Source organism: Eschscholzia californica, unplaced genomic scaffold (genome assembly GCF_041429995.1).
Source record: "Eschscholzia californica isolate CP2 unplaced genomic scaffold, dmEscCali1.0.p SCAF_5, whole genome shotgun sequence".
In the NCBI taxonomy this organism is placed as follows: Eukaryota; Viridiplantae; Streptophyta; class Magnoliopsida; order Ranunculales; family Papaveraceae; genus Eschscholzia; species Eschscholzia californica.
Window position 1 is genome coordinate 4,144,232 of NW_028238472.1, and position 16,954 is coordinate 4,161,185.

Genomic DNA, 16,954 nt, shown 5'->3' on the forward strand with positions numbered 1-16,954 from the left:
CATTTGGTATCAATTAGCTCGAACTCAAGGCCACTAGTTATTTATCCCAATGGAGCAAAATTTTGCATCGATCTTTGTCTGTGTCAGTCCATAAGTATAATTGAGTCTAGTATGTCTATTTTATAGAAAATACAATACAATATTCATTCAAATGGGGATTGTTAGAGTAGGAGTTGATTTTAAATCGGTTTGAGTCGTCAAAATCAGGAGTTCTATGTGCTATTGGAATCGGCTGGTTGAACTCTAAAATATAGAGCAAACAATTCACTCAAAATCTGATTCCAGATGAATGAGATATTGACGGTCGAAATTTTGATGAGATAATGATTTCTAATGTCAGTTAAGACGGGATCAAATGTGAATTGTACAGTTACTTTAAGTTAAAACTCAGGTCAAAGGTTAGCTTCATGTTGTGGGGGTAAACATGAAATTAGGGATCTCCATAATCCATATGTGGTCGGAAGCAACCCAAAGGCCATTGCTGCTCGCGCTCCGGAGGCAAGCTTCTAGACGCGCCTAGATCTTAATAAAACAACTCACTCTTGCCTTTTCGGGCAAAGTAGGTGTAAATGTGTTTCGATCCAAAGAATGACGTTGCTCCCACCCATATGACCCATATCTAAATGTGTAAGCGCATGAGACCTGTTGTTTTTTTGACGACCACTTGCACCCTATGGTGTTTTGCATTGTACATTATGTTATATATACAAGTGGAAATATGTACTGTACAATATTTAGGTATCAAAACTTACAATTTTTTCTGGCACAAAAGTTCGTTGATGTCACATTTTTCCGTCAGTCCGAACCTGATTGTCTGGACGTGCCCCTTATTCTTTTCTAATAAATCCTTCTTCTTTATTAATGCTATCTTTTTGGATCTTTTGCTTAATCATGACATATATCAAGGGCATATTTACAAAAGAATACTAGGAGTAGTTATTTTTTGGGCTAAAACGGAAGCTTTAACAAAACTAAGGGTCAAGACGGACCAAATTGGAGGGCGAAAGGAAATAAACCCTAAATAAAACCTAATTCTTCATCTCTCATTCTTCTTCTTTTCGAACTCACTTTCCCCCTTTCTTCCCTAGCCGTCTTACTGGTCTGAGGAAGAGTTAAGTGGCGGAGAAGGAGATACCACAGATTGAAGATTCTACTTCTCAGCTCAGGTAACTTCCTTCATCTCTATCAACAACCCAATTTCCTAGATTAAAAATGACATCTTTTTCCCCTTCATTCATTTGTTGGATATGAAAAAGGTTACGCTTTTGATTTAGAATTGTTAGGGTTTTCTTTTGTGTTTGATTAGTACCCATTACTCATGTTACAAAACTTAGGGTTAGGGTTTCCTCTAAGCAGTTGCCGATTAACTCAATTGAGCTTCCTTATTTCTTCTCAATTTGTTATATATTTCCTTGGATTTATGAAATTAGGAGTTCTTTAATTTCCAAACTAGATTTGTAATAGAAAATTGTAAGTTTATTTATGTTTGGATTGAATTCATAACAAATTTTTTTTATTATTTTAACTTCATAGTTTATATAACAATTAGATTGAATCTGAACCCTAAACCCTAAACCGTTCGTCGCCTCCCGAATTCTCATTGTTTCCCCAGTAGGGTTCTTGAGTATCTTGTTCACTGATTTCCAGAGAATACTTCTTCTTCCTTTATTTCTTCTCTCTAGGTAACTCGTTTTTACTCTTTTTGTTCTTTGATTTGGTCCAATGTGGTTCATGGAGGGAAACGAAGACAGCTAGTTTGAGTTGGCTTCATGACCTAGTAATGAACTAGGGTTTATATTCGGACTTTACGGACCAGCATCTAGTTTTAGCTTTGATACTTATATTCTTTTTAAAAATCTACTTATTTATTTGAAGATGATTTAGATGAAGTCGGAGGAAACATATTTCATTAGTTGATCCTGATTCTTGGTGTTTGGATTATCGAGATATTGAGTTTGTAGTGGCTTTCCTGCTAATTTCTCTTCTTTTTGCTAGGTTTTCTGCTTCAATACCTTGCTGCCGTTCACCCAAGGAATCATGGCAACGCAATCTAACGAGCCGACAGTTTCAATGGAGATCGAAAAGGCTTCTTCGGAGTCTAAACCCGAGTCTAAGGTTTTTCCATCCAAACCTCAATTCGAACCTCTTAAAGCTCATGAAATGTCAGATGGACAAGTACAATTCAGAAAAGTCTCTGTTCCTTCTCATCGCTTTAGTCCCTTGAAGAAAGCTTGGATGGATATCTACACACCAGTTTATGAGCAGATGAAGATTGATATCCGTATGAATCTAAAAGCCCGAAAAGTCGAATTGAAAACCCGATCAGATACTCCCGAAGTCGGCCACTTACAGAAAAGCGCAGATTTTGTTCACGCTTTCATGCTCGGATTCGATCCTGTCGATGCTATTGCCTTGTTACGTATGGATGAACTATACGTAGATTCTTTTGAGATCAAGGATGTCAAAACACTAAGAGGTGAGCATCTCTCTCGTGCAATCGGTAGACTCTCTGGGAAAGGTGGAAAGACAAAGTTTGCAATCGAGAATGCTACAAGAACACGAATCGTAATAGCTGATAGCAAGATTCACATTCTTGGATCATTTACAAACATTAAAGTAGCCAGAGATTCTCTTTGCAGTCTTATTTTAGGATCTCCTGCTGGTAAGGTTTACTCGAAACTTAGAGCAGTTAGTGCTAGATTAGCCGAAAGGTTTTGATCTTTCTGAGTATTATTATGTTTCTTGTGGTTAATGAAATTTTGATATCCCAACATTAGATTGTTGTTTGGTCTAGAGTTTGTGATTGGATTCTTATGATTATCAAAACTTTATATTAAAGATATTTCAAATGTTAAACTGGTAAGAACTAGAAGTATGGTATTTGTTTATGTCAACAACTTTTATTCAGAACTATTTGACCCTTTTTTTGTTGTTGAAAGTAGTACTATTTGACCTTAAGAAGTCGAAGAAAATCCTTCTTTTTTGTGGAGAAGTTGAAGAAGATCCGTTAGTAAGGTCTATTTGTTCTTATGTTCTATAAATATGATGATTCGAGCTTGGTAGAGTCTATTGGACCTTTCCACATTAAGTTATAAATTTATAATGAACCGACGATCATACGAACTAATGTAGTACATGTCAATATACACGCAAGGATATTTTTAACATTGTTGGAAAAAAGGTAAACTACTCCGAGTGAACCTTCATATAGTACTCATATATATCTTTCACATGTCTTTTGGGTCTTTGGGCGGTGGGGGTTTGAACAACATGGAAAGATGTGGTTGACATCAAAAGCGAAAAAACAAAAATAATTGAATGCAAAAATAATTGAAAATAGAAGATATTTTTTGGTTAACATCACTTTCAAAAAATGTAGTAGAAAATGGACGAATTATAACTACAATAGTGATCAAAACTTATTACATACATAGGCAAACGACGATAAGTAGTCAACCCTAGTACATAGCAATCCTAATAGACAACAATCTTTTTTTTTTAAGAAAGACCACATCATAATTTTCCATCAAACCACATAAGGTACAACAAAAATGAAATCAATAAATAAATTACTATGTGGACTAATATCGAAAGACTTAAAGTCTAACTTCGAAAGACAATGACCGACACTTACATATACCATGAAACAATACTGTCGAGTTTGCAAAGTTTTCAAGGATCAATTACGTAACTTCATGGATTTCGTCGAGGGCCTTCCCTGTATTTTTGCAAAATACTTATGTAAGATGAAGGGTTATTTCTTAAATAGCCTCTACTTTATGACTAGCTTCCCGGGTAGTCCCCTACTTTTCTCGAAAATACTCAGATGACCCTCTTTGACCGTTACCGTCCATTTGACTGTTAACTTCTTTTTTAATTTTCCAAAACTACCCTTCCGCGTTATCAACCCTTCTCTCCTCCATCTCATCACCTCTCTCCGCCACGTATCCCTCTCATCACCTCATCATCTTCTCCGATAAGGTCGCTGACAGGCCGACGACCTTCTTTATTAAAAAAAAAAATTCTTTCTCTCTCTTCTTCCCCTTCCTTCTTCTTCCCCTTCCTTCTTCTTCCTATCTCTTCTTCTCTTCTCTCTCACCCTCTCCTATTCTCTCTCTTCTCACTGTTCTCTCTCATCGGAATATATATATATATATATATTTTATGTATGAAGGTTCGCCAGAAATTTTGGTCGGCCGACGACTTTATCAGAGAAGATAACGTGGAAGAGAGAGGTTCACAACGCAGAAGGGTAGTTTTGGGAGAGGAAAAAATAACTTAACGGACGTGTGAACGGTAACGGAAAAAAGGAGCCATCTAGATACTTTCGATAAAGTAGGGGGCTACACGGGAAGCTGATCATAAAGTAGGGGGGCATTTGGGAAATAACCCTAAGAAGAATAACGTCTAAAGTGGAAGGACTTACTTGTAAGAAAGGCTCAAAGTTGATCTTTATCGTGAGTTTGCTTCGCTAGTACAACAATGACAACCAGAATCTGCTTGATCTATCTATCAATGCCTCTCTGGAATTAAAAACTTCCATTAAAACAAACCCTAAATCCGATCTTCTCCATCCATTTTTCCATCTTCTTCTTCTTCCCTTTTCACAACCTCAATTTAATTCTAGTCTTCTCTTTCGTTTCTGTAATAGACATTCGTTCAGATCCCTTCTCTGTCACTCTGTTCAATTTTTCAATCAAAGAAGAAGAAACTCTTTCCTGATTCAAATTTGGTTGTTTCAGAAATCGATCTCCAAGTCTGAACAAACATGTCTTATGCTTACCTATTCAAATATATAATCATTGGTGATACCGGTTAGTGTTTGTTTCTCTTGTCTTTTACTTTTTCAAATTAGACGATTTTCTTTATGTGGCTTTTGATTTAGGGGAGAATTTATGTTTTTATGATTTTGGTATCTATTTAATGGGTAAATATTTGTGGGTTTCTCTGGGTTTTCAATTTTATGAAAGATTTGATCATAATCTCTGTGGAATTGATGGTAATTGTGAAATACATGCAAGTAAAGAACTGATTGATTGGATGATTTTCTCTTCTTTATGGGTTGTTGAAGAATTTCATTTGGATCAAAGTCTTGTTAATATGCATAAGTTTATTTGTTCTAACTGTGGATAGACTATAGAGTTTTGTGGGATTGGATTTGTGGAATAAGTGATTTTGTTATGTTTATTAAGTCCTTGAAACTACATATGGAAAAGGTGTTTATTATTTTCATGAGAGTGGTTTAAGGGTTTACTTTATTGGGTGGTTGTGATCAGTGCTAGAGTCGTGCCGATTCTTTGAAGAAACCCCATTTAAAAAGCTTAATTCTTCGGAGAAAATTATGTATATTGTTACGTCGTTAATCATGAGTAATGGGTTCTAAAATTATGCCACTGGTTTGCAAAATCTTGTTTTCTTCATTTAGTTCTGGTTCCACTCCTTGGTTGCAGACATTTGACGATGTTCATCGCTGCAAGCCTGCAAATTGGGAGCCTGTATTTTGTTAGAAAAGTTTGATCGCTTATTTACCTTGTTATCAATAATCTAGATTCTGAATATGTAGTTAAGGTACCGGGGTAGTGTCATTCTTATATACATTTTAGATATACATACGAATATGATGAACTTGAATGTGCGGATATGTATCCGAAATACTAAAACATACCCAATTATTTGATGTTAGTTGAAGGTGATTGAATAAACTGTAAATGGGTGTTGGTTATTAGTTATTATAATGCGTTAAAATTTATTTATCTGGTTTCTCGTATTATATGTTTTTGGAGAGGATAATTTGTTGGATTAGTCATTTAACACTCAGTTTTTCAGGAGTCGGAAAATCATGCCTTCTTCTGCAATTTACTGACAAGCGCTTCCAGCCAGTGCATGATCTAACCATCGGTGTTGAGTTTGGAGCCAGGATGATCACAATTGACAACAAGCCAATAAAGTTGCAAATTTGGGATACGGTTTGATTTCTTGTCCTGAATCTCATGTTCTTTTGTGGTTCCTTTATTTTTCTCTTTATGCTGATACTCGGTTGTAGGAAAGAAAACCCTTATATAGATATAGGCTATAGTACGCTATTCTACTACAGTACTACTTTTCCTTTAGGACCATCGATTATGAAGGATCTAGTCTTAACTCTGTGCCTGCTTTACTACTACATAGTATTCTGGTTGAATCTAAGTACTATATTAACCATTGAAGTGTACATTCACATTCGTGAGCGTCCTATTTTGGGGGTTCTCACGTTCAATGTATCTCAACCTCTGAAAGCTTTGAAGGTGGAAGCTTTAAATGTTGAAAGTAGGAATGCTCGCCTGAGTCGCCTCGAATATCTAACTGTGTAAATAGTTATTCTTGATGCACCCTACATGTCTAATCTATGTGTTCTATTTAGGATGTAAGTACACAGCTTTCATCCACGCTGGTGCTTCATCACTCTGAAATAAACTGTTCACTATTAAGTTCCCCACTTCCCCTTGTTTGAGTTTTGACTTTGTCATGGAAGTGGTGGCTGGTTCTAAGCTTCACCTAAATTCTTATACTTATGTGCTGAAATATTGTTTAAACTTTAATATACCTGGTTCTAAGTAATGATGTTTTAAATTAGCCTAAAATGTCATTTACCTATTGATTTATACGATAAGCTAATTATGCATTATTAGTATTTGTAGCAATGAACGATTTGTTTCTACCTTAAATTTACAAATATCCATATTCTATCGTATGAGTAGATGAAATATAGTAATATTTCTAAGTAATGTGTCCCCTCTCTTGCCTAATACCATCCCACTAACATTTATCTCATCTACCTCACCTCAAATTTTGCCCCTGGCAATTGTACTGGCATTGGCACGAAACTTGGTGAAATAAGGTCGTAAAGTTCAGAGTTGTTAAAAATTTATGGTTTCATTTGCAGTTGTATTGGGTTCTAGGATGATATTAAGTTTTGAAATATATGATTTGATGTTGTCTGTCTTCGTTCGCACTTCAGTCGTGTATATCAGACGAGCACTATATTTCCACCAAAATATAGCAAAATATCCATCAGAATACAATTTTTTCTTAGTCTAATTATTCCCGTATGAATGAAGTATTCTTAATTTCTACAAGAAGGTAGTGTCTATACATATCGAGGTATTTTGCGAAAAGGGAATGTGTTGTCACAAACACTTAATATGTTGTTGACCTTATTATTAAACTTTCATGGCTGTGTTATCAAATTCTTACTGCCGTACTTTTTTAACAAATATCTCCTGATGTTTCTTTCACTGTACAATAGTTTCATCGTTTCCATGAAATTGCAGTAATCCACGCTCTGAGATAATATTCTCACTGCATAAAACCCTGTGGCATATGAAAGCACTTTAGTAAATACTTATTATTATCAGTATCAGAATTTTTAATGTGCCGAAAACATATCAGGCTGGTCAAGAATCATTCAGATCCATAACAAGGTCATATTACAGAGGAGCTGCTGGAGCACTGCTAGTCTATGATATCACCAGGTACTCTATCTATATTCTAGTCACGGTATTAAATTTTGATTTCGATGTAAATTTCCGTCTTGTTGGTGATGGCGGTAATATTATGCAAATGATTTAGATATCCTTATCATGATTTAGATTATGTTATGATATCACCAGGTACTCTATCTATATCCGTAGAGTTTTGTTGTTTTTATTTTAGAAAATGCTATCATCTTATTAGCTTCTATTTAATCTAATTATGATTGTATTTATCTTTAGGAGGGAAACTTTTAACCATCTCGCAAGCTGGTTGGAAGATGCGAGGCAACACGCAAATGCGAACATGACAATTATGCTTATTGGAAACAAATGCGATCTCGCTCATAGAAGAGCTGTAAGCACAGAGGAAGGTGAGCAATTCGCCAAGGAGCACGGATTAATATTCATGGAAGCTTCTGCAAAAACTGCTCAGAATGTTGAAGAGGTAATGAAGAATCTTAATGCCTCGATACAACAAATGTTACTGCATCGGAATTTATTCCTCAATCTTGAATTCTTGATGCTAATTAGCCGTTTTCTTTCTTTCCAAATCCTGAAGGCATTTATCAGCACAGCAGCGACAATTTACAAGAAGATCCAGGAAGGAGTTTTTGACGTGTCAAATGAGGTGAGTTCCTTGGTTAATTATTTGCTTATTTTGGTTCGATCATTTTGAATACCATTGTATGTTATACTTGACTAAGGTAGTGCATTTGTTTTAATAAGTCAGAGAAGTGACTCGAATTAATTTTCAGAATGTTTCTTTTGTCTGACTCGTCCGGAAGACTGATTTTGGCTAATCTTGGGTCTATTTGAGTCAGCCGATTCAGATTTAGACAACAAGAAAAAAACATGCACCACCTAAGACTAATTTTTGTTGAAGCACTATTCGCTATTGACACATCTGTTCTTGACAATGTTTTTGCAGTCATATGGAATAAAAGTTGGATATGGAGGAATCCCCGGGCCGTCAGGAGGAAGAGACGGCTCTGTTTCTCAAGGAGGAGGCTGTTGCAGTTGAAAGATCTCTGAAACCCATTTGACGAGAATCAAATTCCCATTCTACTCTCTCATTACTATCGTGTTTATGCTTTGAATCCTGTTTTATTATATTGATCAAATCCTATTACTAGTTGAATGAAATATGAAAAAGAATATGAAGAATGTGAAATATTTGTACAATCCTCTCATGGTTTCTTCTTCTTCTTTGGTTGCTTGTAAATTCAGACTTTCATGCTTGTGTATCTCATTACAACAGACAGACAGACAATTTGGTAATAATATCTTTGTTGTTTGATCTTAGAAAATAATCAAGTATTAGCTCTGGTTCTTCATTTAGGAACCTTCAAATGGAATAGCTCCTCAATGAAGGTTGGAGAAATTTGTTTCCACTCTCTTCATCAATATCGGAACTCATTAGCTTACTCTGTCTATTGGAATGATTGGTCTCAATTCGGAAGGAAACATCTGTAATACATATACACAATGCTCTAACATATCTTGGCGGGGATGACTTAGCTACAAGGCATTGGTACATCATTAAGATGACACCATAACTGTCGAAGTTAAATTTATAATGAAAGAGACCTAAAACTCAAAACATGGAAGAGACCTAAAACTCCAATGAAAATTGAACCTAGAACTTGAACCTAGAACTTCCGAAATTTTAGAGTTTATGACAACCTCTTGAACCACTTCGGCAACTAAAACTGTGGGAAACGCCCACCTTTTTCACCAAACATATGGTGGCACGAGCAACTAGCATACGGTGGAGCGAGTATCCACGAATAGTCTCTCTCTCTCTCTCCTCTACCAAGCTTAAACCCCTGGGTGTTGTCTTGTAGAGAGAGAAAACGAAAGGCAAAGAGAGAGAAGAAGAAGAAATGTTTCGGAGCAGATTGGTCTCGCTTCTGAGAAGAAATAAATCACTAAACCCATTTTCTCACAGTAAAGGAGGCTCCTTTCCTTCTTCTACTGTCTCAAATGAATCCTCTATTCTCTCACCCTCAATATTTTATTCTTCCTTCAAATCCTCATCTGGTACTTCTTTCTACAGAAATAGCTCTTTCTATGGCTTCAGATCCCTTCACAAGGTTTCAATTCTTCTCCTCACTCTTGCGTTTAGGTTTTATTGATTTGTATATCCTGATGTGGGTTTTGACCATTGTCATCATTCATGATAGAAATTGCTGAAATGGAACTTGTTTTTCTTCATTTTGTTTCTCTCTCTCTCTCTCTCTCTCTCTCTCTCTCTCTCTCTCTTAAAGTTTTGATCTTTTTTGTGAAACTTCTAATGACCTAACTGACTATTGAATATCTGTAGTTTGTCTTATTTCAATGATGGTAAAATGGGTATCCCATAGTTTTACTCAAATAGATAGATATTACTATTGATTTTGATTTGATCTTAACATTGGTTTGCTTTAGATTGAAACTCGAATTCGGCATTGTTACCATGTGAACTATTTGAATTTTATCTTGGAAGTAGGCAGTTCTAGTAAGATATAGTAACACATATTGATCCTAGGTTGAATTTAATAGCCTCCATTTCATGGAAATGGGTGAACTTTAGAAAACTAAATAATTTATACTTTTCAAACACAATTTTATTTATGTGATTATGTGGAAGTGTGGAAAAGTGGGAGAAAAAGGAATGTTTCTTTATCAGGTTTCGTTGTAATACACCTTTTTGAGTTAGTGCCAATGTGTATATGGTGATGGTATGCAAACCTTTAATTCAAACAACATCCAATTGTTTCTGAATTAGGGTTTAGGTGGTGATTGTTTTTGTAGGTGCCGGGACGACTGACTCTTATAGCACTTGTTCCCTTAATGGCTTGAATGCTTTTACCTCTTGGTAGTAGATTTACAATTCTAAGTTTACATTGTTACACACATTGCCTCTCAACTATAGAAGAAATCTAGATAAGATTTATTCGCCGTTTAGAAAAACAATTTTGAGTTAGTACTCAACTTAAAGAAAAACTGTTACTGGGCTTATTTATGGATGGAATTCCCTTCCGGTTTAGTCTAACCACAAGAAGCTTTGGAGCCTTCTTCCTTGTGCCATCTTTTGGAGTGTGTGGAAAGCTAGAAACAGAGGGACTCTCAAGGGCGAGGGAGTCAATTTCGATTATGTTCTTCGTTAACCCTTTTCACTAGTTCTTTGGTGGGCTAAGAAAAATCTTTCACTTTCTTTTCGAGATTTTACGCTTCATTTGGAAGCTTTTTTTTTTTTTTTGCTAATTTGTAATCGTACTATATTCTATAGTATATCTTTGTAGTACTCTTTATTGTCATTACAATTATTCTTGTCCCTGTTCAAAACAAGTTAGTACTCAACTAAACATTACGTTTTTAGAGGATGGTTCAACTAGATATACAATCTAGACAAATTCATTTTAAAGTTCCTAATCTTGACGTTTGTTGCACAATTAAAGGTTAGATGACATGAATCAGTTTCTCCTGTCATTGCATATAGAACGTACTGAAAGGCATGTGTTGTCATTTTTAGGGATTTTTTCGCCCACCTTCAAGAAATATGTGCACTTCTGCTTCTATTTCCTCAGCAAGTAAGGAAGGGTTGAAGATGCTAGTTACTGCCGGGCCTCATGCTCAGAAAATGGTTGGGATTTGGCTTTTCGGTTCTGCTGCTTGGGTGTTTAGTATGGTGATACTTGGCGGTGTTACACGACTTACTCGATCTGGTCTATCTATGACCGATTGGAAATTCACTGGGAGTCTTCCTCCTCTATCAGAGGAAGAATGGGTGGCTGAATTTGAAAAGTATAAGCAGTCCCCTGAGTATAAACGGTGAGTCTAGGCACTCTATAGTCCTATATATGTATCTTTTTCTAGTTACATGCTTTTAGAGCTCCTTTTAATCCATACTTTAGAACCCATATTTTATATCATTCAGTTAGCTTTTTCATGTTTTGACTGAATTTCTGTTGTTAAAAGTTGTTATCAACATGAGAAAATTATATAATAATGGAGCTATTGGTAATCCATTTTCGATGAACGCGGTTAAAGTAATTTGTTCGACCTTGATCAATTTATTCCTTTTCTTACGATCTAGCTTAGAACTTAGAGCGTTATTTACTTTGTGGTCTGATCACTTGCAGAGTAAACAGAGGGATGAAAATTGAAGATTTTAAATTTATATATTGGATGGAATATGCACATCGTATGTGGGGAAGGGGATTAGGTATCATGTTTGCTCTACCATTTACTTATTTTGTTCGTAAAGGATACATGACTGTCCAACTTGGTTTGAGACTATCTGCTCTCTTTGCACTTGGTGCCGGCCAAGGGCTAATTGGCTGGTGGATGGTGAAAAGTGGTTTGGAGGTAAGAAACATGTTGTAATTATTTCTTGAAGTGCATTTTGATTTAGGTTGTGTTTGTTGTTTTAACATTTCCGAATCTGACTCAATTTGCTTATCCAAACATGTCTTGATACATGCTATTGTCTCTTTAACGATTTAGATCTTACAACAAGTATTTGTCTCAAAATCAGACATTTTAAACCAAAAACTTATCATTTCAGATGCAAATTTGTTTTAAGATCTAACTGATAAAGGAACACAAATGCTCATGTGTAATGCACGAATCAATTCAGATTTCAAAAGTTAGAAAACAAATATTACCTTAATGATACTCGTGGGTTTCACCAATATCTTCCTGTTTCTATAGGAGCCTGCTTCTGAGTATGTTCAACCAAGAGTAAGCCCATATCGTCTTGCAGCTCATTTGACATCAGCATTTGCTATATACTGTGGACTTTTCTGGACTGCCCTTTCTGTCGTAATGCCTGAACCACCTAGTGATTCTGTAGCTTGGGTTCGTGGGGCAGCAAAAGTTAAGAGACTTGCCCTTCCTGTAAGCTTCATTGTCGGCATTACCGCTATTTCAGGAGCCTTTGTTGCAGGAAATGACGCGGTATGTATTTTTTATTTTTTTTCTCTTCCGTGCAAGGTTTGTCTACCCAAGGCGAAATTCTGTTGTAACCCTTCTTACTTTTCTTTTTACTCTTATGAATATATCGTACTGTTTACCAATCAAATACTGAAAGCTAAACCTGGATGTATGTACTTGTGCTTTTTCGACAGGGACATGCCTTTAACACTTTCCCGAAGATGGGTGACACATGGATTCCAGATGATCTTTTTAGCATGGAACCGCTTACACGAAACTTTTTTGAGAACACAGCAACTGTACAGGTAACTCTTCCTCGGCTCAGTTCATTGGATCTCATACTGCTGTTTCATCATGAAGTGATGCAATGAAATGCTAAGATCAAGTAATTACTCTTCGAAGAAGTCATTGTTGTTTGAGTGTTCAAACTTGTTGAAAAGTAAAAAAAAAACCGAAATATTTGTCACTTTACTATTAATGATTGCTTAAACATTTGAAGATAACAATTTGCTTTGTATGTGAATTAACACTTGGAGGAGCTTAGGATTAGGCTATCAACTCGTTTATGCCATACATTGGTTTAACTAGAATATTTTCATTACAGTTTGATCATCGTGTTCTTGCAACTACAACATTGCTCTGTATTGGAGGTTTATGGTGGGCTACCAGAAAACTCGACATCCATCCAGCTATCCGCTCATTAATTGGGAGCACGGTGGGGATGGCAGCTCTTCAGGTTTATATTCTCTAGACATTTTTGATGTAAACTTATTAGCAAAAACTTCGACCGAGATTTGCTTCATTGAAAGATAGTTAACACGTCTCTCAATTAACAATTATGATAGGTGAGGCTCTAACCCATTTCACCCTTACTATTGCAGGTCACTTTGGGGATCTCAACGCTTCTCTCGTATGTTCCAGTCTCACTTGGTACTGCCCATCAAGCTGGAGCACTAACTCTATTAACCTTCATGGTGCTCTTAAATCATACGGTTAGAAGGCCATCGCCAACCCTTCTTAAATCTTTGGGTTCTGTCACAAAGACACCCACTATAATGAGGTCATAGTTTTCCTTATTTTTGTCGTTCTTATGTTACTTTTAGTGAATTTATGATATCTCAATATTGAAATTGAGTTTATGGCCATATGAAAGAAACTAGTAGAGTTTTTTTCCATTTCTCTTTTAGGTTATAATCGAAAAGCCTTTAAACTCTTCAAGGCTGTGGATTAATTATAGTGAGCATTTTGATGGGCGAGAAACGAGTCTATGATTCATTTTTTTTGCTAAGCTTTTCATTGTAAGTTTTACTTCATAATTGAAATGTCTTGAAGTTCCATCATTTTGTTGTAAATATCATTTGCATTTTCTTTGAGCTATATTTTGACCTTTTTGAGTGTAGTTTGTGGTGTTTCTTATTTGAATATATCAATATAGGAGTATTACATCTTGAAATATTTCCTTCGACGACGATAATGTTGATTTGTAATGGGTTAATTTGAATGTGGTTCCTGATTTGTTACCAACTGTCAAATTTGAAACAAAATATAACACAAGGGATACCATTTGGCCCTCATTTGTGATCAATCCAATATGTTTAGATTCTTGGATGTCATTCAAAATAATATTAACATTAGTCAATGAAAATTGATCTTTTTCTTTTCTCTTCATTTTTCTTTTTTCTCTCAAAAGTATTTAATTTTTTATTCTTCGCTGCCTAATATAAATTGCAATTGACGATTGACCAATCATATGTTGATATTTTTCATTTTAACCTAAGAATCACTAGAGCAATTTTGGGTGACTTCTCTAAAAATGAATAAATTGGGGAGGTTGTCTCCACATAATAGTAGAATGTGTACCCTCAAGAAGCTCCTTGAGCATATGACACAAACTATGAAATTTATTATGTACTTCATACAAAAGGGAAGGAGTGGCCACATCTCCACTTGCCACATCTCCACTAAGCATTCTCCTTCAATCTACACGTTTCATTCACAAATTGACACATTCCACCAATCCACCTGAAACCTAAAACATCAAAACCCAACCTCCAGACCCAAAACCAAATATCTATTACCCAAGACACAAAAACCAGACTCTTAGTCTTGAGAGACAGAGAGAGAAACAAAATGGCAGATGATCAATACTTGAAATCAATGGAAGATAACAAAATACTAGGACCCTTTATCACAGATCATAAAGGTCCAGTCAAAACAATGGCAGATCATCTCAAAGAGATCTCATCATCATCGAAGTCTTCAAAGTCTACTTCATCTTCCCCAAATTTCAAAATCTCATCTTTACTCTATGCAACATTAGCATCTATAGCAATAGTAGGACCTTTACTAGGAATAATGAATTTCACACTTTTTACAACCATTATAGGTCTAATAATGACCTTCCCACTTCTACTCATATCTAGTCCAGTTTGGGTTATAGGTGGGTTTGTTCTTGGATTTGTCATGGTTGGGTTTTTAGTTGCAGGTTTAATGGGGTTAGTAGGACTTCATATGTTTGTTTGGAGTTATGGGTTTGTTAGAGAGAGAAGAATAAGAAATGGGGAGAAAAGTAATGTTGGAAGAGAGAATAATAAGGAAGTATTGAGTGAAATTACAGAATCAGGGCAAATAGTTAAGGAAGAAAAGAGTGATGAGTTTGGTGGGTATTTTCAGCACAAGATTCAAGTTTATTCTCCTTCAGTCACTCTTCTTGACTCTAATAATCATGATCAAAATAAAGGGGTTACTACAAAAACTGGTTGAATATACAAGGACTAATTAACAGTGTTCTTCCTTTTCTTGTTGTCTTGGTGTTAAGTTTGTGATCTTCTTTGTTTTTCTGTTCAAGTGAGTTTAGGTTCTCGGTTGAAAGTGATATATCTTTGTCTGTGACTTGTAGCTGATCCATATATTATATTCATGGTGCAATGCCCAAATCCAGAATTTCCGTCAACTTAAAGCATTTTTTGGCAGAACAATGAACATATACGATATGCTCATCAAAGAGACATATGCTCATCAAAGAGACGAATAATATCGAACATGAAACTCAAAAGTAATAATGAGACGAATAATATCGAACATGAAACTCAAAGTAACGATAAATCAACTAGTGAAATTTTACCAAGCTTCTCAAAATACGCACGATATCTCTAAATCATCGATATATATGTCGAACAATATTAAATAAAACAAAAACAAGTATTTAGGAGATGCAACTCCAAATATCAACCTAATAAAGAAAGAAGACTACTAAAGAAATCCTCTAAGGTTAACTACAACTCAAGCAGGTGGCACTTTCCGATTTTCTTGTCCTGAAAAATAAAAGGTTGGGTCAGACCCCAACAAGTAGACTTCGAAACCTCTAAAGCACAGGTTCAAGAACTACCAAAACAAATAGACAATTCCAAGACAATATTGAGGTGTCCGAAAATAGTATTCGAGTTGTGACCGTTAAAATAAAGTAAACACATTTGCAAACCACCAAAAGCGATATGACAAGTTGGTGTTCACGTTGTATAAGAGTGTGTTCCACAAGGTTACCCATGTGTTAGTCGCATCCGGTAGAGAGGGTCGAACCAACCACAAAACTCTCACAACTTCCATCATCTCCATCACGTCACACGTATATAATAACATCAAACCATTTGTAATAAACAACCAAAAGAGATATGACAAGTTGGTGTTCACGTTGTATAAGAGTGTGATTTACAAGGCTACCCTTGCGTTAGCGCTGATCCCATACGTTCCATACCTATATCGCATCCGGTAGAGAGGGTCGAACCAACCACAAAACTCCCATAATCCTCCACCAACTCTATCACATCACACACATATGATAGCAAAATCATATTCGCCAATATATTATGACATACGAGTTTCATATCTATAACGTTTGCAAGTAATGAATCTATATATAATAATAGTCTAGAATTCTCATATCATGTTGAGTTCTAGCACATGTTCATGTATTTACTTAAATGATATTGTCCAATAGTGAGACGCATCTAATTATAAGGGTTATATAATAAAATCATAGCAATTAAAGGGGTTTAACCCTAAATATCATTGTAGTACATGAATATAGCATGAGAATGTTAATAGAGATTGTGTGGTTCATCAAGTATGTTATTAGGGTAAACATCCTACAAAATCTAACACATAGATGAGATTCAAAGAGATCTAAAAATGAGTTTGTAGAAATATAAATCTACTACTTTTAGTATATATAACCCTAATCTATGTTCAAGTAATACTAAAATCTAGGATTTGTAGTGTCATCTAATTTGTCTAGGTTTTTCTATATAAATGGCTATTCAAGCTCTAGAGACATAGAAATCTACCTTAGATCCAAAGCAAACCAATGAAGAGAACTCCACACCAAGAACAATAAAGAAAAAAACCACCAAGTTTGATGCCTCCTTCTTCTCCTTCACGTTGCCCTAGTTTCTCTCTCTAGAACCAAACTCTTTCTCTAACACTAATGCTAAAACAAGAAAAGAAATAAATGAAGAAAGCGAGAACTC

General features: G+C 35.5%; 3 protein-coding genes and 1 long non-coding RNA gene across 4 annotated transcripts; 3 read left to right on the top strand and 1 right to left on the bottom strand.

The window, feature by feature from the left end:
• The first annotated feature begins 945 nt into the window (after positions 1 to 945).
• Positions 946 to 2,856, top strand: LOC147536417 (RNA-binding KH domain-containing protein). Its single transcript, XM_086643870.1, has 2 exons — positions 946 to 1,166; positions 1,996 to 2,856. The coding sequence occupies exon 2, from the start codon at positions 2,038 to 2,040 to the stop codon at positions 2,716 to 2,718; it is 681 nt and encodes a 226-aa protein (XP_086499996.1). The 5' UTR covers positions 946 to 1,166; positions 1,996 to 2,037; the 3' UTR covers positions 2,719 to 2,856.
• A 1,537-nt stretch (positions 2,857 to 4,393) lies between these two features.
• On the top strand, positions 4,394 to 8,818 carry LOC147536418 (ras-related protein RABB1c). The gene is made up of 6 exons (XM_086640715.1): positions 4,394 to 4,814; positions 5,827 to 5,966; positions 7,429 to 7,511; positions 7,752 to 7,956; positions 8,071 to 8,139; positions 8,440 to 8,818. The coding sequence occupies exons 1-6, from the start codon at positions 4,769 to 4,771 to the stop codon at positions 8,530 to 8,532; spliced, it is 636 nt and encodes a 211-aa protein (XP_086496841.1). The 5' UTR covers positions 4,394 to 4,768; the 3' UTR covers positions 8,533 to 8,818.
• A 291-nt stretch (positions 8,819 to 9,109) lies between these two features.
• On the top strand, positions 9,110 to 13,768 carry COX15 (cytochrome c oxidase 15). Its single transcript, XM_086641357.1, has 7 exons — positions 9,110 to 9,604; positions 11,026 to 11,324; positions 11,636 to 11,861; positions 12,207 to 12,452; positions 12,623 to 12,733; positions 13,033 to 13,164; positions 13,310 to 13,768. Exons 1-7 carry the CDS (start codon positions 9,395 to 9,397, stop codon positions 13,493 to 13,495), a joined length of 1,410 nt encoding a protein of 469 aa, XP_086497483.1. The 5' UTR covers positions 9,110 to 9,394; the 3' UTR covers positions 13,496 to 13,768.
• A 1,738-nt stretch (positions 13,769 to 15,506) lies between these two features.
• LOC147536420 (uncharacterized) lies at positions 15,507 to 16,954 on the bottom strand. The gene is made up of 2 exons (XR_015225757.1): positions 16,772 to 16,954; positions 15,507 to 16,245 (listed from the first exon to the last, which is right to left on the bottom strand). It is a non-coding gene; the product is annotated as an uncharacterized LOC147536420 (long non-coding RNA).